Source organism: Nannospalax galili, unplaced genomic scaffold (assembly GCF_000622305.1).
Source record: "Nannospalax galili isolate Female #2095 unplaced genomic scaffold, S.galili_v1.0 scaffold351, whole genome shotgun sequence".
Lineage (NCBI taxonomy): Eukaryota > Metazoa > Chordata > Mammalia > Rodentia > Spalacidae > Nannospalax > Nannospalax galili.
Genome location: NW_008330327.1, coordinates 597,811 through 612,220, shown reverse-complemented (window position 1 = coordinate 612,220; position 14,410 = coordinate 597,811). Strand labels below are relative to the sequence as shown.

Here is a 14,410-nt window from a genome sequence, read left to right as displayed (position 1 = left end):
CCTTTCAAAACATTTTCAAACACAAACCCTGACCAGTTGGCCATAGTCGTTGGTGGTGCTGATCTCTCATGGTATTTTGTTAAAGGAAACTGCACTGTCTTGTAGTCATGTTTTCATGCCCAAGCAGAATTCACAACGTGTTAACCATGCCTGGTTAATTTGATCAGCACAAAGTTTTTCCAGCTTTCTTTCCACTTTCTCCCGAGGCTCTCATTCTCTAAACCAAATTCAATTTCTCAGCTGCTCTAAAGCTCATGCCAAACTCCTCATTTCCAGGGATTTGAACTACTGTAAATATATCCCTGGGGTTCCTCACAATTGAATTAATAATTAGAATCCCATTAGAAGTTACATGCCCTCAGGCTGGTTTCTGTATGGAAGCAGATCCTTATAACTTGCCTTTGATGGAAGGAGCCTTCCATTTTCAGAGGAAGCATGTAGAGATTCTTTCCTTACTTTCTCCTTGGCTCCACCTCACAACCTTAGCAAAGACAAAACAGATGAGACACCTATTCTTTCTTTTCCCTCTTTAGCTCATTCACAGAGCTTGATTCTTTCATTCTCCCAGAGGATCTCTCCTTGGGTGTCTTCACTGATAATGAGTGCTCACCAACCTCTCACCAAAGCAGGTAGAAGGCAGCAGACTCCCAGGCCTGCTTTACTCTCTCTAGTATCACTATTTAGAGGCACAATTCTCCGACTCCAGAACCTTGGGAGGTTGTTTGTCCCACTGAATTTATGGAAACTCTTTCAATTTTCATTTCTTTTATTTGCCTCTAATCACAAGTGTGGTCATGTTCTCTTCTCCTTCGGAGATAACAATTTCAGGAGCTGAGTATGTACTCCCTGCCTCAAGGTCCCTTCCCAGAGTAAGTAGCTCAGTCTTTCAATTTCCTCAAGCATGCTACTGGATCCTGCAAAACCATTCTGAGCATTTGATCCATCCCCTTCTCTTCCACATCAAATGAACAGGATCTTGTCTTTCAGAACCTTTGCTTAGGAATTTATCATTGGAAAAAACATCTAGGCTGTAAGTAAACATGTTGTGTCCATGCACAGAGAAAAAAACTCATGAGCAGAGAGAGGGAAGACTTAAAAGGGAGACAGTAAAAGAGAAAAGAGCAAGTAGTTGGCTAAAGAGAGGCACAGAACAAGATCCTTAGTCTGTGGAGACAAAGAGAAAGGAGAAACAAAGCCCTTAATTCAAGTTCTGAGGCTCATTTTCTTGTGATACTTCTTCACCCTTCCAATAAAATCACTTTGTCAAAGCTGGCTTTGATGGGTTTTGTTTGCCAAAATGTCTCCTTATCAAGATATATCTATTAAGATAAAGAGCAAAGAGCATATTACAGATAACAATCGAACTCATAATAACAACTTACTTATTTTGTACCTACTACATGCTAGACACAGACTTTACATATTAAGCACATTCTTATAACTATCTTGTGATACAGGAGTTGATAGAAACATTGACACAGAGCAGAATCAACAGTATATCTATTACTTAGCTTTTAAGTGGCTTTATCTGACTTCTGAAAAGCAGTTCTCACTGGTGCTCAATCATGAGCTAATACATGTACCTCATTCTGTATAGCTGATGGTAGGTATATGACACAGTTTAAGAGTCTTCTGTTGTTTTTGTTCTGTTTTTGAGATGAAGTCTTACTATGTAGTCCTAGAACTGGCTATGTAGGCAGGTTGGCCTTGAACTTACAACCTAATTCTGCCTTCTGAGTGCTGTGATTCATGGTGTCAGTCAACTAGTGTAGCTACAGTTCAAGATTCTTAAACTCTTAAAATGTATTAGTTTCAGGGAGAGGATCTAAATTCTGCAAAATTATATTGTATTAAAATCCCTCAAAGTCAATAATTTTTTAAACAGGGTGGGGTGTGCTGGAGAGATGGTTCAGTATTTAAGAGTACTGTCTGCTCTTGTAGAGGACCCAAGTTGAGTTCCCAGCACCCATATAGCAGCAAACAAACTATCTCTAACTCCAGCTCCAGAGGATCAGGCACCCTCTCTGGCCTCTGTGAGCATTGCACAACACAGGTGCACTTACATACATGTAGGCAAACACTCATACACATAAAAATAAATAATAAATAAATAAATAATAAATAAAATTTAAACCTACCAGGCTTGGCATGGTTGAATATGCCTTTAATCCCAGCCCTCAGGAGGCGGAGACAGAAGGATCTCTGTAAGACTGAAGACAGCTTGGTCTACAAAGCAAGTTCCAGGCCAGCTAGGGCTACCGGGAGACCCTTCTTCTAAACTTACCTTACAGGGCTGTAATGCAAATTAAGTGAAATAAATGTATGTGTAGTGTTATGGCTTGATTCTCAGTGCCCAGCTTGAGGTACTGTTTTGAAGGCTGTGAGCCTGTAGGAGGTAGCACTTGACTGGCAGAAGTAGATCATTAGAGGTGGGGTTTTGAAGGTTATAGCCTCTTTTGTTCCTAGTCTGCTTTCTCTGCTTCCTGATGTATGAACAGGCAGCCACCTCAATTCTTACCACCACGAACCAAGCTGCTCCTCTCTACTGTCCCACCATGATGGGCTTTCCTCAACAAAATGCATTAGTTTCAGAAAGAAGATGCAATAAAGCAATGCTGAGCAGGAGCACATACAATTTACTATACAGGGAACAGTGGCTGGACAAGGAATTTGGGCATCAAAAGAATTTATTATACATGTAAAATGCTTGGCAACATCCTGTGTCACACGGTATTTCAGGGAGAATACCAGGTGATCTGTGTGCACATTCATGTTCAAAAACCAATGTGGAGGCCCAAAGTAAGACAGTACTTTATTTAACTAGTTATAGCATGATGTAGTCTCTGAGATGGGTATCTAGCTGCTCAGCAACTCTCTGTCCCTGAAGCTGAAAGATTTCAAAAGTGAAAACTGGTTTGAGAATGGAGTTCTGCTCAACCTTACCACTAAAACATAAGAATGTATGAAGAAGCAACTGATTTCCTCTGCTTCAGTCCTTTTCCGACTTAAAATAATGATTCCTATGTTGTTTTTTTATTTTCGTTTTGTTTCATTTGCTGTTATACACAGGGAGGAGACAATTTGCCTCTAAAAGGTTGACTCATAGAATGATTTATTTGATTAAGAAGGTTTATTTCTAGAAGAAAGTCTAAAAGTCTTCCTGTTAGTAGCGTATTCTGCCTTCTTTGTCTAAGACTCTAACTTAAGCCAGGTACAGTGACACATGCCTGTAATCTCTGTACTCGGGAAGCAGAGACAGGAGGACTGTTGCAAGTTCCAGGCCAGCCATGGCTACACTGAACTTGTCTCCAGACAAAACTAAAGAAAATCTAAAAGGAGCACCAAAACCATTTCTAGAACTAATCTAACACTCATCTGTTTTGGGTTTTCAAGTGGGTTTTGGTAGACACTGGTGAAAACTTGTGACCAGCTAGCTCACTTCTCTCTCCTTCACCCCATTCCAACCTTGGATCGTCATTTCTGTCTTCTGTGCTCTATGCCCCTGCTGTGATTCTTAATGAAATAAATTTCAGGAAGCCTACTGATTGAATGCATGACAAGTGTATAATTTACAGGGGCAGCTGGGCCCTCCTGGCACATGACTACCCTCTCAGCCTTTCAGGGGACTTCCCTTCCAAATCCTCTCCACCTTAGTCCTCTGTCCTCTCTCTCCTTGATTATCTGCTGAGAATTCCTTAGAATTCTTTCTTCCTGTTTCTCTCTGCTACTTTCTTTCTGGGGAAGGAACGGTCTCTTCATTTCCTAAGATACTTCTCAGAAGTCATACTGTTTCATTTCTTGTTTTTAGGAGCTCCTACAGGGTCTCCTTGCTTCTTATTCAGGGTTTCATTGCTCTCACTTGAAAAATGATAACAGCTGTCCAACCATCAGTTCTCTCTTTCATACTATCACCTACGTTATGTTTAACATTTGTGGTGTGGCATTTATCAGCTTTAAGTCAGCAGGTTTTATATTAATCAGGTTTCCTTTTTCTGCTATTGACAGCAATTGTCATTTTTTTCAATCTTCCCATCTTTAGTGCTTATTGGATTTTCTGTGACTTTAAAGAAAAAAGAGATTTTCTAAAGATAGAAATGACAATTCGTATGCAAGAAGTTTTTGTTTATATGTTTAAGTCCAAGAAAATCTAATTTCCAATAATTATGTCTTTTTTTTTCAGATGAATTGTTGGTTTGGTTATGAAATTTACAGAAAGAAAAACATGTTTGGGGAGCTTTCGAGATTCTCTGTGACTGTCAACACCTTCCATGACTGGCTCAACATTTTCTGTCTTGAAAGAACGTTTCTGGGAATTTGTCTTCATATGCTCAATCTGAATTGGCCACTGAGAGCCAATTCTTCCCATGGGTGTTCTTCACTGCCTTGTGTTTCTTAACAGGTTTGTGCTTTAGAGGTGATGACCTAAGTTTCAATCTCAGTTTCCAGCTTTTATGGATGAATTTCTTAATCTTCCTAAATGAGGTAATTTCATCACTTATACAATAGTAATAGAATCGTCAACTATTGTCATAGGATGTTTTCTGGGATAAGCAATCAGATAATGCTTTTGAAGTGTGCATGGGGCTGATTATAAAGCTAAGCCATTGTTGCTATGTTACATCTTGTTAAGATGCTTTGTGAGTTCTTTGCATTTTCAAATTTATCTTAATCTCTCAAAGGCCACTTACATTTCTAGGGTACAGTTATATGCTGCCTTTACTCACTCATCAAGGGTCATGGCGGACATACCTAGCATAACGAATTTCCTTTTTTTTTTTTTTTTTCAAGCAGACAAAAACCAGGCATAGACCTAGGGAAATGAACAGCTGACCCCAATCTTAGCTGAAGAAATATTGGCAACTGATTACTGCTAGAGCTGATCTTCCTAAAGCGAGAGACTCTAGAAAGGCTGATTAGATCTCAGTGGATGAACTTGCACTGATGAACGTCTGGGGACACTGACCTTGACACAATAGGCCTTAACACAAGTGAAAGAATGTATGAATTCTAGTGGAGGAGTTTGAGAAGGTGCCAGTGGGAGTGAGGGAATGGGGACGGGGGTATAAAGATGGTTAAGGTTGATTGAGATATTTTGTATGAAATACACAAAAATTCAACAAAAGTATTTTTTAAAAATGTCTTTAAGCAAAGTTTTATGTGACATGGGAACTGTGAATGAAGGAGGCACAAAGCACAGGGAAAACAGTCTGTGTTTACTCTTAGGATTGACGCAGGTAGTCAGCATATAACAAGGTAGTAGGTAAAAAGGGAATGATCTAAGGATAATTGAGGGGAAACCCTCAAGTCCTATCTGTTCAAATTCTTCTTGGCATTTTTAGGTAGCATGTCTTCCTCTGAGGCAGGGTCCCTATGGAATAAAGGTCTTCAAGGGAGAAAGGAGAGAGTGACCAGTCCAGGTCTTATGATTGGCTGTGGGGCAGAGGACCTTGGACTCACTTCAGGAGACAGAGTAGAGGTTACAAACAGAAGAGGAGATCTAAGAGCCCTTGCTTCTGAGGTTTTCCAGTCTCCTTTAGTTCAGAATACTCAGCCTGTCTAAGAACCAATACTTTAGATTACCCAACATATTGTTACACCAATTCAATACAAATTAACATCCAAAAGTTTGCAGCAAATGTTCAAGGAGATGTGGGACATTTTTGTTCCCCTTTATCTTCACAGCATGTATAATTGCTATTCAAATATGAGCATCAAAATATTCAATCTTAGGTGATATTTTAATTTTTCCTTCTATTAACGCTAGTTCCAATATTTTACTAAAAAAGTTACTAACAAATGATTGATGAACACATGAAACTTATTTCCCTAAGGCACAATTTTTATTTCAAATAGAAAAACATACTAGAAATATATATTTAAGCATGCTAGATGTAGAAGTAGTGTTTCAAAAACTACTGTTTTATAAAACCAATTTTAAAAAGCCTATGGTGCATAGTTAGGTTAAGCAAGATTTCTAGTAAGTTTTCTGAAAGTACTTAACTACCGGTATTTGGACTAAATGAACATTTCAAAACACTCACATTATGAGCTAATGCATTTGCAACAGACTTCTGAGGGAGGTTATATATTGCTTAGATTGCAAATGAAAAATGCAAAGGAGTGAAGACCTAGTAAGTACCCTTGAAACACTCAGTGGAGTCCTAGTTTCCTTTTTTCTTCTTAATAACTAGCCACTGCAGCTAGTAACCTGCCAATCAAACAGTATAAAACTAACTCCTATTAAGGCTCAGGATTATAAAATCATATAATTTGAAGACAAGAAAGTAACAGAAAACATGACTGTTTTCAAAACGGCAGCCTTTCTGCACTTGAGCTTGCTCTAGCTTTATCATTTATTGTCCTACTCTTCAACTCACCCTCAACTCACGATGTGCTGTGTGCTCTGATACGGTGCTTTCTGGCTTTCTGCTCTTCTATGGGACCAACTGGGTTTTGTGGAGTATTTTCCCTTCCAGGTATTTAAGCAAGAAATGCCTGCTTTCCTCTGGCGTTTTTTTTTTTTTTTTAAAAAAAAAATTTCAGGGTGAAAATGTGTGTGTGTGTGTGTGTGTGTGTGTGTGTGTGTGTGTGTATGTGTATCCTCGTGTAGCACAGTACATACTACAAGCACAAATGTGCAGGTCAGAGGACAACTTGTGGGAGTCATTTTTCTCCTTCCACCATGAAGGTTCTACAGATCAAACTCAGATCCTCAGGTATGGTAGCGAATCCTTTGCCCTCTAGGTCACCTTGTCAACCCATCCTCTGAATATTTTTAAGAGAACAATGACATTTAACATTTGGTTTTAGAAAGAAATCTTTATGATATATTTGGAGGATATTTTATTTTCGTATTTTTCCACTAAGAGAAATGTCTTTTCTGATATGGCCCACAAAAATAATTCCCCAGTAAATTGACAAGAAGTACTTGATCCTGTTCATGGATGGAAGTGGTTAATTATGCCTTCGAACAGCAAACGATCTATTTAGTTTGTAATTATACATAATCACATTTTTGAATGTATTGCCTAAATGTCTCATGTATTTGGAGGTATAAACTAAGTTTTCAATAAATATGCTAAATCAGTCTCCATCTGTATTTTTAAGACACCTACTAGAGGAAATTGTACCTAGTCACTTTAAGAAACAGAACTGGTAAGGATGCCAAACCATACATTTACACTTCACAACTGTAATTATTTTTTACAGCTGTCTCTCTATAAAGCTGCATTTAATATTTAAAGAGTTTGAATCATTTTTTACTGTAATGTCTGATATTTAATTAAGCGTATTAGATGAAGGTTTGAGGGAGCTTGCCTGATCCAGCAGGTGTTCGCTGTCAAGCTGTGCAGATGTGGCATGCAGCACCCACTAACAGCCATTTGACCAGGCTCTTTTGGAAATTCTCACAATGGTGTTACTAGTAAGGTCGGCTTATTAGCATTTGGTTTACTAGGGGCCAGGAAGTGGGAGGTGGGGGTCATTATTCGGATGAAAAACAAAACGAAACAACAACAATAGAAACGAACGGAGGAGGGCAGAAAGCTACCAGCCCAACCGCTCCCCAGTCCCCTGAGCTGCCGCCCTCTTGGAGCAGCAGGTTTATGCTTGTGCTGGGTGAAGCTGGGCGCTCCCCTGCAGGGCCAGGGCGTGCCCACCTGGGAACTGCTTGCTGTTCGGAGTTTGCAAGCACCTTGCGAGATCTTTCTTCCCGAGCTCTGGAGACCTATGTTTCAGACCGGTCGGCTCCGGAACTCTAGGCTGATGGCCGCTAGGATCTGGGTTTCCGTGGTGTCGGCAACTTCACTTTCCCCAGCTAGCTGGAGGAAGACCAGGGAGCCCCCGCGGGCCACTTGCTCGCCATCGGCCACCTCTGCCTAGAGCACCTTTCGCCCAAGTCACTGACCTTGGTGGCCTCCCCTGGGCCAGGAGAGAAAGGCTACGGTGATCCCAGCTCCCGGAGGCCACCTCCCGCCCCCTACGCCCTGGAGAGCACAGGCCACCCCGGGCGGGCGCGGCGGAGTCACGCCCCTCTCCTCCCCGCGGAGCGCGGACTCCCCGCCCGCCAGCCCAGGCTCCGCCCACCCCGCTCGGAGCTCGGTCTCCCGCCGGCCCCCAGCAGTCCAGACCCAGCCGGGCAGGAAGGGCTGCAGCCTCCACGGACGGCTCGCGGGGCGCAGGCTACGGGAGTCCGCGGCCACGCGCGCTCTGATGGCCCCCGAGGCTGAACGCCCGGCGGGAGCGCGGCCCTAGGAATGCGCGCAGCGAAGCCCGGGGCTCGCAAGGTAAGGAGGAGGCGGATGCCCAGGCAAAGTTGATTGGCGCGAGGAGGACGCCGGTCCGTGCCCTCTCCGCGCTGGGCACAGCCGAGCGACTTGGACTTGACCTCGCCGCGGCCCGGGCGCGCTGCGCACAGCCGATCTGCCGCCCCTGGCCGGAGCGCACTTGCAAACTTGGTGGAGGTGCCCGGAGCACCCTGTTGTGTAACCGCGGCGCCGCCAGCCGGACGGGGAAGTTGCCCGGACGCCCTTCAGCAGCCTTCGGTCGCAGCCCCGGGCGGATTTCATGGCCCGCGGGAAACGCGTGGCCACAACCGGCGTGGGCCAGTCCCCGCGCGCCGGGATCCGTGGGGACCCCACGCGCGCGGACCCTTCCTGTCGCCCGCTCCTCCGATGCGCGCTGCGCCCCTCGCCGCCCGCTCGCCGCGTTCTGCCGCCGGGAGCTGCTGCCTGAGCTGGGGGGAGAATGACCGAGGTGCCTTGGCAGGTGGTCCCCAATGGGACGGACGCCGCCTTCCTGGCCGGCCTGGGCTCGCCCTGGGGAAACAGTACAGTCGCCTCCACCGCCACAACTGCAGGCTCCTTCAGATGTGCTCTAACCAAGACTGGCTTCCAGTTCTACTACCTGCCGGCTGTCTACATCTTGGTGTTCATCATCGGCTTCCTGGGCAACAGCGTGGCCATCTGGATGTTCGTTTTCCACATGAAACCTTGGAGTGGGATCTCCGTGTACATGTTCAACTTGGCTCTGGCCGACTTCTTGTACGTGCTGACCCTGCCGGCCCTCATCTTCTACTACTTCAACAAGACTGACTGGATCTTCGGGGATGCCATGTGCAAGCTGCAGAGGTTCATCTTCCACGTGAACCTGTATGGTAGCATCCTGTTCCTGACCTGCATCAGTGCACACAGGTACAGTGGCGTGGTGTACCCACTTAAGTCTCTGGGCAGGCTCAAGAAGAAGAACGCAGTCTATGTCAGCGTGCTGGTGTGGCTCATTGTGGTGGTGGCCATCTCTCCTATTCTCTTCTATTCTGGCACCGGGATCCGGAAAAACAAAACCATCACCTGCTACGACACGACCTCCGACGATTACCTACGAAGTTATTTCATCTACAGCATGTGCACAACAGTAGCCATGTTCTGCATCCCGCTGGTGCTGATCCTGGGCTGTTATGGATTAATTGTTAGAGCTTTGATTTATAAGGACCTGGACAACTCGCCTCTAAGGAAGAAATCCATTTACCTGGTGATAATTGTCCTCACGGTTTTTGCTGTGTCTTACATCCCTTTCCATGTGATGAAAACGATGAACTTGCGGGCCAGGCTGGATTTCCAGACCCGGGAAATGTGTGCTTTCAACGACAGGGTTTATGCCACTTACCAGGTGACAAGAGGTCTAGCCAGTCTCAACAGTTGTGTGGACCCCATTCTTTATTTCTTGGCTGGAGATACTTTCAGAAGAAGGTTGTCCCGAGCCACCAGGAAAGCTTCCAGAAGAAGTGAGGCAAATTTGCAATCCAAGAGTGAAGAAATGACCCTCAACATTTTGTCTGAGTTCAAGCAGAATGGAGACACAAGCTTATGAAGGCACAAGACCCAAGCACTTCACTTTTGTAAGATGGTAGGATGCTTCTTAGAGAGCCAAGTGCTTTTCTCCTCAAGCTCTTAGTACTTTTAGAGAATATTCAAAACAAGAAGTTGTGAGTTTAAAACATTATCAGTTACCACATCCATGCTTTTCTTGTCTGGGCTTTGTTTGGGTTTGAGCGTTTAGACTCCTTTTTTTACTAACTAGAAGTATGTGTTATAAAACAGTACACCCAGTTAAACATTATCTCTTCTGCCTTTAACATTTGCAAGCTTTTCTGTTTAAAGTGTGTATGCCTGCGAAGCAGATCTATTTTGTTATTAAAAATTTCTCAAAGAAAACTGGCCATTAGAAACTTGAGTTTGTGATTTGTCCAGCCATTATTACTATGAACAACTTTTGGCATGAACAAACTGAAACCTATACTTTTAAAACCATTTAGGGTCATATAACAGAATACTAAGGCAGTTCATTTAATAAAGAATGGGCAGATCCATGAGTTACATATCTCTTTCAATTCCTTCTATGCACAGATGCCGGTGGAAAATTTCTTTGGGGAATTGAATAGAAAAATCAATGAATATGGAAGCATAGAAAGTATTTTCCAGTTGTTTGGGGAAAACTGAGTAGTATATATTACTTGTTCAGTGTTTGATGGTGGAAGGCTGCAGATACTATGTCATTGGCAAAATATATTCAAAATAATCGCAGTGCGTGTATTTTTCTTACAAACACCATGAGCTGTTAAAGTTCCTGTGATAAAGAGCTTACTTGCACTACTGCTGTGCAGTGTCTTGGGACTTTGTGTTCCAACACAAGTGCTCATTCACATCTGTAAAAACAATTGTGAGAAATCACAGTCAAATTACAGACTAAAAGTTGAGCAAAGCCCAGGAACTATTAGCAGATTGAGGGATCTTGGGCAGGGCTGTCAGATTTTCAGAGGGGTGTGGCTGACAGCCATTCACTGTGAAACTGGGGGTGGAGAGAAGACCTAGAATAAGGACTTGAAATGGCAATCTAGTGGAAAAGGTCTTTTCACTTCCTCAAAGTGCTTTAAAACATTAGCAATGAAAAGGCAATGCAGGGAGAATTGCCTGGGCTGTGCTAACAGAATGGAAGGCTATGCTCTTTTAATGAATTAATGTCCCAATCTTTGAGTTTTCAGATGGAAAAACATTTGCAAAGGGGGGTGGGGAAGGAAATTATCTTTTCAGTACCTAAGCACTGAGAAGAAAGTGACAGAAAATATACATTGAACCATTGATAGTTAAAGGGGGTGATCGTTTTTTTTTTTTTCTTTGTATTTCTTCTCTGCTAGGCAGTAATGAAATATTTATAAAGCATTTCAACTATTTTTACAATTATTTTCAATGGATAATGAATCGCTATATTTATTACCCTTGGAATGGTCCAACTTAATATAATGAAAATAATGAGAAAACATAGAAGTCACTAATAAGTAAATTCAACTGTGAAAGCTAATGATCTTCCAACTGTCACCTGAGCTTGCAAGCGAAGGTACAATGACTGGTCTGGAAGCACTTTATGAGGAAAGCAACGTCGGACTGCAGTTAAGTCAAGAAAGAACCTTTGTGCCCTGTGGAATATAATGATATGAGACTCAGGATTTGATGTCAGCTCTTGAATGCTCAGGTGCAACTAGGGCTTGTGAGAACTTTGGAATGCTTCCATTCACCAGTCTCTAGACACTAAGGTGTATGAAGGAAAACTGTATTTAGCCTTCCTATATACTCGTTCTTTTTTATGTTTTCAGTCTTAACACATAGTAGTACAGAAACCAAAGGAAGCAGGTACCCACTGTGCTTCCTTCTGAGGTCTTCAGGGTTCTCACATGTAAGAGACATCTAGCATCATCTGTTCTAGAATCCTAAAAGACAAAATCTAAAATACATCTATATTATGTACTAAAAACATACATCTATATTATGTACTACAAACATGATCAGTGGTTTAAAAGTAGTAGTATTAAACTAGCCCAGATGGAAATTTCTGAGACTCACTAGGTCCGTGATTCATGTTTCTATACCATTTCCTCATTGTTTAATTTAAAGAGCCATGCCATTGGGTTACAACCCTAGCCCTTAAAATGTTTGTTTAGTCACTTTATGTATGGTGTAATGGACATTGGCATGTCAACACATGCCAAATAATAACAAGAATGATCTTGCCAACTTCTTCCAGGCCTAAAGAAGTCCCTGGGATGATCTATGCTAATGGTGAAAGCACACAGAGGGTCATGATGAAGCAGTGATCTATTGGCTGAAAAGCCAATTCATGCCACGTGATGATGAGTAAGTATTCTGATAGTGAAGTCAGGAATCTGTTGACATTTGGACAAAAGACAGATGAACATTGTAGGATATATGTAGTCATTGAATTTCACACTACAAAAATATTATAATTCCAAGTTCAAGATTTTGTAAGTACTTACAAATTGGTATCTTTGACTCCTTGAACACTGATTGGAATGTATTTTAAAATAAAAATGAGAGGAAATTTAGCACACAAGTCAGAAATGAAAATTTAAACCATGATGTGACCCCTGAGAAACTGGGACTCCTGACCTTCGAAAACTATTCTTTATGAACAGAAAAGGTGACAGGACATCCATTTGTTGATGCCATAGGGACTGAAAAGCAGACAGCCAGGAGTGTGTGGAATCTGCTACTATGCTTCCCAGGACTTCTTTAGTCTGGTCCTTGAACAACAGTTCTTACAGTGTTCAACAGCTAAGGTGTGGATAGAGTCACAACCAGCAAGTCTCTATCTACTCAGCCAGGACACGGAATCATCTTTTGATTTGACAGATGTCAATACTTAACAGCAGCTGGAGTTCAACTAGTGACTGGACCTAAAAGATGTGATGTGAATAAGGATGTACTAAAGCTTTAACTTTGCTGGTCAAATTGTAACTATTGTAAAAGTATTTATTGATGATGCTCATGGGCCCTCAGTTGTACAGATTGTAAACTTCCTTGAAGATAAAACATAGTGATGTAACTTATATTTATTGTAATGTATAATATTCAATTGTCACACTGGTGCATTTTCCGATAATATGCATAGATAAAATGAGAGTTATAGTTAAGGGTGATATTCAGATATTAGTATCTTTAAACATTTAACATGTCAGTTTTTATTTAGGCCTGAAATATGAAAATCTGTTTTATGACAAGTGCTTAATTTTCCCTCCATATTTGCATGCTTTCCCTTTTATTTAGGATTCTTCTTATATATACATAATTTGGTGTTAGATTGTTATAAGATTCATAGTATAAAATAAGTTAGCCAGACAGGTCCTGTATTCTGTACATTTTTCATGTATATTATAGAAAAGATTATGTTGTCTTTCCAGAAAGTTTCAAATTTTGTCCCAACTGGTCAGAGCTCCCACTACCGGGGGCAAAAGATGTGTAGCATATTCAAACTTAATCTTATGATCTCAAAGTACATTGGGTTGAGCATTATGGATAGAATATTAAAATTTAAAGATATACTTTAGCAAGATGGAGAGGAAAAAAAAAAAACAGAACCTTCAGCTGACAGAGCCATTTACTCTGATCCACCCTGAAAGTTTTGCAATGTGTTGTAAGGTGACTTAGTAAAATCTTAACTTTAAGGTGGAGTTGCTACATTACAGTACCAGCAACTTCAACATTGCTATTAATTTTAAAGTGTTTTCTTTGGGCCCTTGATAACTTTAATTCCAAGTTTTTTAGTGTTTTTTTTAGTGATCATTTGGCTGCTAAATTATGTTACAGTTTTCTTTTCATTTTGTGTGCATTGTAGTATACACAGCATTACAAATTAAAATGAAGGTGAATATATGTTAAATATCAAAATTTGTGAATTTGAATTATGTTGTTTCAGTGCTTTTGCAAGAAAATGTTTATTTTTATATATTATCTGTGATTTTCATGTAGATAATTGAACCAGATTTCTTTGTGATTAACAGTGCTATTGAGTGGTACGAAACAGTGTTACTTGACGTTTTGAGCCTTCTCAGGTTTATCTGAATCTGGTAGCTTAACAAAACCTGGACAAATTGTGCATAATTGTGTTTTTAATAAAAAGGAAGTGTATTTCCTGTAAAAGCATGCAGGAGTATGAACAATCTTATAGGACTCTGTGTGTGTTTGTGTGAGTGTATGAATGTGTGTCTGAGACATGACTGCCAACTGTCTACCTGTCATTTATACAGCAGAGCTTCATAATTGTGGCTACCAGAATTGTACTTGTCATAGACAACTAACTCTGAGAAAGACTCAATAAAACTATGAAATGTGATTCACTGGTGTCTATATTATTGCAGTGATCATGTTCAAAAGTCCCAAATTTTAACACATCATAATATATAGACTGCCAAGGACTGCAGGACATATTGTATTAATTCAGATAATTTCTAAAGGTGCCAGTTAGGGTATAAAATTATGTTAAAGGAAAAAACCTGCCGCAAGATAATTCTTAATAGTTAATTTATGTTTAATTACTAATGCTGATATTATTTAAATTTTTA

General features: G+C 41.2%; 1 protein-coding gene across 2 annotated transcripts; it reads left to right on the top strand.

The window, feature by feature from the left end:
- The first annotated feature begins 8,185 nt into the window (after positions 1-8,185).
- On the top strand, positions 8,186-14,175 carry P2ry1 (purinergic receptor P2Y1). 2 transcript variants are annotated; one of them, XR_001872733.2, is made up of 2 exons: positions 8,186-11,526; positions 12,076-12,090. XR_001872733.2 is itself a non-coding variant. In XM_008844636.3 (2 exons), exon 1 carries the CDS (start codon positions 8,746-8,748, stop codon positions 9,865-9,867), a length of 1,122 nt encoding a protein of 373 aa, XP_008842858.1. In that variant the 5' UTR covers positions 8,186-8,745; the 3' UTR covers positions 9,868-9,903; positions 12,076-14,175. The 2 variants fall into 2 exon arrangements, 1 of the variants encoding a protein (XP_008842858.1); XM_008844636.3 differs by having other exon boundaries at positions 8,186-9,903; positions 12,076-14,175.
- The last annotated feature ends 235 nt before the right edge of the window (positions 14,176-14,410 follow it).